The sequence below is a fragment of the Epinephelus fuscoguttatus genome, linkage group LG12, assembly GCF_011397635.1.
Source record: "Epinephelus fuscoguttatus linkage group LG12, E.fuscoguttatus.final_Chr_v1".
Taxonomy (NCBI): Eukaryota; Metazoa; Chordata; class Actinopteri; order Perciformes; family Serranidae; genus Epinephelus; species Epinephelus fuscoguttatus.
This window is the reverse complement of record NC_064763.1, coordinates 31,682,771-31,689,788: the sequence shown is the minus strand read 5'-3', so window position 1 is coordinate 31,689,788 and position 7,018 is coordinate 31,682,771. Positions and strand designations below refer to the sequence as shown.

The 7,018-nt window shown below is 37.6% G+C and overlaps 1 protein-coding gene across 1 annotated transcript; it reads right to left on the bottom strand.

Annotated features, from left to right (window-relative positions):
- Positions 1-4: 4 nt before the first annotated feature.
- On the bottom strand, positions 5-5,498 carry bnip1b (BCL2 interacting protein 1b). The gene is made up of 6 exons (XM_049591909.1): positions 5,397-5,498; positions 3,920-4,012; positions 3,725-3,816; positions 3,152-3,259; positions 1,720-1,838; positions 5-1,515 (listed from the first exon to the last, which is right to left on the bottom strand). Exons 1-6 carry the CDS (start codon positions 5,478-5,480, stop codon positions 1,319-1,321), a joined length of 693 nt encoding a protein of 230 aa, XP_049447866.1. The 5' UTR covers positions 5,481-5,498; the 3' UTR covers positions 5-1,318.
- Positions 5,499-7,018: the final 1,520 nt, after the last annotated feature.

Genomic DNA, 7,018 nt, shown 5'->3' with positions numbered 1-7,018 from the left:
CAGGTTTCAAGCTATGTTTTGTAAGTTTTTATTTAAATGAATCTAAAAGTACATTTGTAAGCATTTTGATTGAATTTAAATAAACTACAATGATGTCTCTGGACAGAGAGAAGTGTGTTATTTAGTCAGTCTGTTACAAACTAATGGTACAGCATCTCTGATGGGGATAAATATTGGGTATCCTGACATCTGCTGGCGCAACTGTGACAATGCATCACAACAACATATCCCTCAGTATGTTGGAAATATTCAATTTTATTCTAACAAACATTAATCAACATTTACACACAGTCTATCGACAGAGTGCACGCCTTTCACAGGATGATTAAGAGATTAGTTTTCTGGACGTCCAGTTGGAAGGAAGAAAGGCACAAGGTAAACTCGTTAACAGATGTAACAGCAGCATCTTTGAAACGTACACACTTAAAGGAATACTTCAACTTCTCAGTGGCTATCTGAATATCAATTATTCACCCCGTGTTACGCCGGGTTCACAGAAGAAACGGAAGTGCCGCAAAGCTTCATTCACTGCATGCATGTCTGGCACAGTTTTCTTCTTGAAATTAATGTAACAGAGAGTAAGTAATTAATATACAAATGATCATTTGGGGGGGGTCAAGTATTCCTTTAACAAAACATCACACAATTTGATAAGTAAACAAAGAGAGCGTTATTAAATACTATGGCTTTAAACCCTGGTTAGTTCCGAATGCCAGAAGAAGTATTAAGACCTCAGTATGCTTCAAAGTGCTTTTCTAAAAAAGGGGATGTATAACTGCAGTTGCATTTTCAGCCTACACGACTGAACTTCTGCTTCTAGATCGAGGGGTGAAGGAGGCTGATCATGGACTAACGTGTAGGTACGATGGGTGATTCCTGAGGCTGCTCCAGCCGCAGCTATACCTACTTGAAAAAAAGGCAGTGTATAGCAACCAGATGGAGGGTTTGACAGCAGGCTTTCCACCCCAGCATCGAGTGTGGCTATTAGCAAAAAGCATATAGACTTGGCTTTAGCTGGGGTTGAACAGCACAGGTTTGTTTGAAGCATATCAAGGCTTTAAACTTACCACTGTTGTTGCATGAAACTTCATTATGCCAGTTTACCCTTCATACACATTTTATAAACCCGCATGTTATTCAAGCTAAAAATTAGGGTGCCAAACAAGAAGAAAGTTTCCCTTGACAGTGTCTCTGTGCAGCAGTCCAGTCTCTTCCAAGTAGTCCATACCTGCTGCAAGTCCTTGTAGTAACTATCTGCTGAGTGAAATACGTGGAAAACATTGTTCCTGAAGCCTGGGTGCGTCCTTTAGCCAACCAGCTAAATGAAGGGGAAGAGACGTTTCTTAAGGATGTAAAGAACGGTGGCGAGGAAGAGCGCCAGAGCCAGGAAGATGAGCAGCTTGTCTGTCAGCTCCCGCCGGTTGTACTTGAGGATCAGTTTCCTCCCCAGGTGGATGGTTCCCGTCATGCTTTTAAACTCCTCGTTGGTTTCCTGCACCGTCCTGGAGGAGGTGGCTGTGTGAGGAGAAGGAGGTGTAATAAAGGTATAAAAAGTTACAAGATGAGTTAAAAAATGTTGAGGAAATTTAAATGTAAAAGGGTTTTTACAGAGAAAAACATGATTTGATTTTGATTTCATTTGATTTACCTTTTGTACATTACAACATACAAATGTACAAAAAAAAGCACATGGACAAAGTAGAGTCTTCTTGTTTTTACCCAGTGTGCCGATGGTGTCCTCGCTCTGCTTCACCTGTTCAGCCATCATCCTGCTTATAGACATCAGACTCTCTGTGATGTTGCTGCTGGTTTCCACTAGACTTTCTTTAGTCACCTTCCTGAGACAAAAACATACACAGAGCAGCTCAGTTGATGCTTTGTTGCTGTTCTGGGAAACAGCTTAATCTACAATCCAGCAGAGTAGCAGTAATATGATGTTTTATTTGTTATACTGTACAAGTGGATGTTTGTTGGAGTCCACGAAATCTGTTGTTTGTCTGTAACATAGATTGTATATAAACATGGACAACATGACAGCAAAGCCAAAACACCTCAATCACCCCCTGGTGGCTGGCTGCAATGTAGGTCATAAATCCCGCCCCCTCAATGTTAGTGGATAGGACATGGGCCAAAGTAAAAAATCAAAGTGCACATCAAATACGTTTTTCAGAAAGATGGTTTCTGTTATTTTAGACAGATTTTATCATGCTAATGATTGCTCATGTGTGCATGAACAACAACATGGGGCTTTGATGTCATGATTGACAGCTGTGTGTGCCAAATGATGTGCTTGTGGTCAACGGCACTGCTCGTGATTGGTAGGATGGGTGAATGGGCGGGAACTTGAGACCGGCGGATATCACTTTGCACAGCCTCTGGCTCCAAATGACGTCACCAGCGCAAAATCAATCCATCTTTGTATACGGTCTAAGGTTTGGTTGCTCAAAGCATCCTGTTTCTACCAGCAGAGCAAAGTCACAACTTAAAATGTTTGCTTTCATTCATGATTCATCTGTTTTTAATAATTTGAGATGTTGAATAAAAAATGAATGAGTCATCACAAATTACCAGAAACCAACATGATATTTTACAATCACATACAAAAGCCATGTTCAGGCAGGAGGAAATATTTCCTCTCCTTCTTAATAAAAGTTGTCATGCTGAACAGCATTATAGCCGCTGGCAAATTACTCAAGGTGATTCTGTAACAGATAATGATTCGCTGCAGGTGAACCATGTGACCTTCATAACCGGCTGGCTATGCATTATTTTGAATCATAAAATAATTTACTGTAATGGTTCAGCTGTAATTTAAAATTACATTACAACAGCCCACCTGATGAGCTTGCACTTTTTTGGTCTCTTAAATATTTGGGCTTTTTCATTGTTTGAGCTCACTGATGTTAACAAGTGACCTGTCAGGGTTAGCAAAATCCTTTTCTGTGTCTGCAGTTATTGATTGATTGATTTTTATTTTCTTAGTTATCACACTGTCCGCTGAGCTGATGAAACTCGGAGATACATTTTTACAATGCCAAGAGTCTCTCCTGACTGGACTCAGATTACAGGAAGACTTAAAAGTTTGCCAAAAACTGTAGGTATGACTCATCATTTTAGCAGCACAGTGGATTCTCAGCAGAACTGTACTGACCTCTGCCTGGTGCTCTGGTTTTCTCCTCTAAGCAGCAGCTCGTCCTTCTCCGTGTTGTCTATGGCTAGTTTACACGCCAGGTTAGCTTTCCTCCACGCTGTCTGGTTACTGGAATCCACAGGGGAAAAAAAACACAGAAACCAACTTTGAGAACTGTAAATGCTGTTTATGATTTCCTCCTCTCATCTGGACAGTTTGTTTAATGATCATACTGTTTAACCCCATCAGTCCCAGATGTACTACTTGCATTCATCAGCCTCTCAAAGTCTTATTAGCTCTAGAACACAAGATTGAACATTTTATTGAACACAATAAAATACAAGCTACTATTTACAATATTACTAATAAACCCACTTGAGCAGACAGAGGCACCACCGAAGAGGGATTACAGCCAAACATGACAGCTCATTTTGACGTGTTGACTGAGAGCCAGATACAGATCTCTTTGCTCACTTAAATACTGGACTGAACACTAGCATTTAGTGTGATTGACAACTTCAATAAAGTCAAAGATTCAATAGAGAAATGAAGATGACTGCTGCAGTTTTCATGTCTGCGTGTTCATTCACACACCTCAGCATTTGTTTTTTCTGGCTCTCTGTTTCCGCCTGAATGGCCAGTCTGTCCATCTCTCTGTCTTGCTCTCTGGCCATCTGCTCCAGATCCTGACAACAACATATCACATGATCACATTGAGTGAAACAGTTTGGGTTTTGAGCAGGAAATCTTTCAGGTCCGACACAGTATGCTTGTGATGTGAGGCCTGACCTGTATTCTGAGTCTGAGCTGGTTGAACTTCTCTTTGACCTGAAAGTTGAGCTCCATGAGAGCTGACTGAGGCCCGGGGCAATCCCTGATGTCCTGCGAGTAACACAAACACAATTAAATGGTATGTATCCATGGTTATATGATCTACCTCAGGGTCTGTCTGAGCAAAACACTGAAATAAAACACAGAAACACAACAATAACAAATATTTTGGAATTTATTTTTTAGAAAATACAGCTCGACTTGACTCATACTGGCTGATTACACATTGATTACAGAGTTGAAATATAATTAAATAAATTAAATATTAATATCAATCCAGTAAAGTGCATTTTACTATAACATTATATGAATATGGTCAAGTGGTGACTGATGTATACATATATGGAAACACACCAATTACACACCCGAAGTATTGACTTAGTGTCACACTTTTTATATAAACTCAAACATTTTTGCCATTATTTCTGTAAAAATTAAAAAAAATATTGTTCATATCACTTATATACAATTATCATGTACACAATATTGTAATATATAAAGTCTAAAGTATGTCAGGTAAACATTTTCAAATACATTAAACTTTTATTGTAAATATTATCGCTGCAAATTATGATCATTTTCATTATTGATTTAGCTGCAGAATTATCTACTGTCTTGGTTAAGCAATTAATATTCTGGTCTATAAAATGATACAGAAGAATAACATAAAAACTGCTCATCACAATTTCATACTTGTTTGCTTTGTTTGATTAAAAACACGACATACTCTGTTTACTATAAAACAAAAATGAGCACAATAGCAAACATTACCATTTCAGAAGCTGGGACTAGAACATTTTTGCCATTTTTTTGCTTAAAGAAAAGATTTATGATAATTAATCACTGATTAAAATCGTTGCCTATATTGCCTGGCAATTAAGTAATCAATTATGAGACTAATTGTTCTTTCTCTTTATGTAAACATATGATTAAAAATATTATTTATATCTAAGGAGAATCTCTTTACTAACAGAACGTAATTTATTCGTGCATTTTAAACTACATAATTTTTCTAACATAGATTCACTACTTGGTCAAAAGGTCTCGTGTGATGCTTAATAACAGATCAGGTTTAAATACCCGTTTCCAACTGATAACTAATGTAACTCCTTATTGATCCGTCCTATGTAGGTCAGTTCATCAACAGCTGTTTCATCAGCTACTTATTTCGTGAAGACGACAGATATATAAAACAGAGCGAATAAAACTTTCAGCAGAGACTGAAGGAAATACGATGAAACATCGTCACAACAATAATAAACACGTTCTTCTTTCCACTGTGTCTCTTTTAACTGCTTTCATTAACTTAAGTGTTAGCTAACGTTAGCTTCATTCGTGTGTTCGCTAGTTTTATGCCTTCTCCGAAACAAAACCGATACCAGCATGAGCAAAAAAAAATAAATCAATGGACAAATAACACGTTTTTAGTTCTTACCTGAACGAGAGCCTTAATTTCCAGGTCATATTTTATGATTTCTTGTCCACAAATTCGGACGTGTACATCCGCAGAGGACGCCATGTTTGTTTTTGTACGGCAAGTAGGAGGCTCAAAAGACAGCGCGCTCTGTTGAAGGCGAAGCAATAGATTTGACTCTGTTCCTGTCACACTGCACACCATTAAAATCCTGTCAAATAAACAAAATAAACAACATTTTCTGTTGATGTATGGTTGCATGATTAATGAATATGTGATGTTGAAATAAAATTTAAGTTTACCTCATCGGGTTAGACCACATTTACACAAATATTCAGCTGAATCAGACCCTCATTTTTAAAACACTCAACAGAGCAATGCAGGTGTGATCGCACAAATATGTTTTGGGTGTGTACAAAAATGGAGAATTTGTAGACGTGATTTTTTATATATATATGAATAAGCTCAACATAGCAATGTTTTGGTTTGCACTTGAGTCAAATTTCAGCCCAGAGAAAAATACTGTTTTAGGAAAAAGGACAAAGATGTATTGTTCAAGATTTTACATCAAATGTACTCTTTGAAGGATGTGTTGGAAAGATCAAGGCTAGATTGTGCTTGTGATTTTTGTTATTTATATATTTCAATTGTACTATTTTCTTGTGGCTTAATACACAGAGTTTTATCAATAGAGAAATGACAACTAAGATCAATGTGCAAGTATCTGATGTGATGTTGTATCTGGTGGTCAATTAATATTTGCTGATCCAAACCCTGTTTTCCAAATCCAAGCCAAAGAAGACCAAAAGATAAGTAAATAAAAATAAAAAGCTAAGAAGTTATTTGAATAAGTTTGGAAAGAGACAACCATCAGTGGTATAGCACCTTGAGGCACTGGCTTCAGCCTCTGGCCCTGGAAGTTGGCGTTTTGGTTTTTACACCCTCTTGAAGGCAAGTGATGTTATTTATCATGGCAGCCATTCTGTATTTGCTGTGTGGTCCTGCAGGATTTTAAGTCTGGTGATATTCTATAATATCCAAGAGACCAACGGTGAATTAATTAGCTAACAAATGCTGACTTAAAGTCTTATATAGCTTATTCCTCTGCACCATGGACAATGTCCAAAAAGCATAACTGAGCCACAGTGTTGCACTGGTTGACAGGTTGTTTCATTATGATGAAGATAACAACTGAAGTTTATTTAAAGTCAATCCCATATACACCAACCTGGTGCTGTAACTACTTACAAGACCCCAGATGATACTAAATTAGATTTCCTTCTGTTTGAGTAACACCACCTTAGAATTATATATATATAAAAAATGTGACTTTTTATGTTTTTGTTTTTGTTTGTTTTTTCAAGAGTATGTGTTATGTCTTTAGTAGAGGCTGATGCTGGGGACTAAGATTTCCAGTAGTGTGTGTTATACATTAAGTACTCTGTGTAGTTTTTTCCCACTCCTTTATACATATATTATCTTATTAAAGTGGACATATCAAAGGTGATGAAAGCACCTGTGAGACCTGTTATTTACCCTGTAAAAATTCAATCAAGAGAGCAGTGTGTAGGATTTAGTGGAATCTAGGGCTGAGGACTGCAGATTGCAACCAGCTGGAACTTCTCTCATGTGCCAAGCCTGAA

Coding starts and splice junctions, on each gene's coding strand:
- bnip1b (XM_049591909.1), bottom strand. CDS start 5,480: ATGGCGTCCTCTGCGGATGTACACGTCCGAATTTGTGGACAAGAAATC. Junction 3,260..3,724: donor CAGAAAAAACAAATGCTGAG/GTGTGTGAATGA, acceptor TGTGGATTCCAG/TAACCAGACAGCGTGGAGGA. Junction 1,839..3,151: donor AACCAGAGCACCAGGCAGAG/GTCAGTACAGTT, acceptor TTTTTGTCTCAG/GAAGGTGACTAAAGAAAGTC.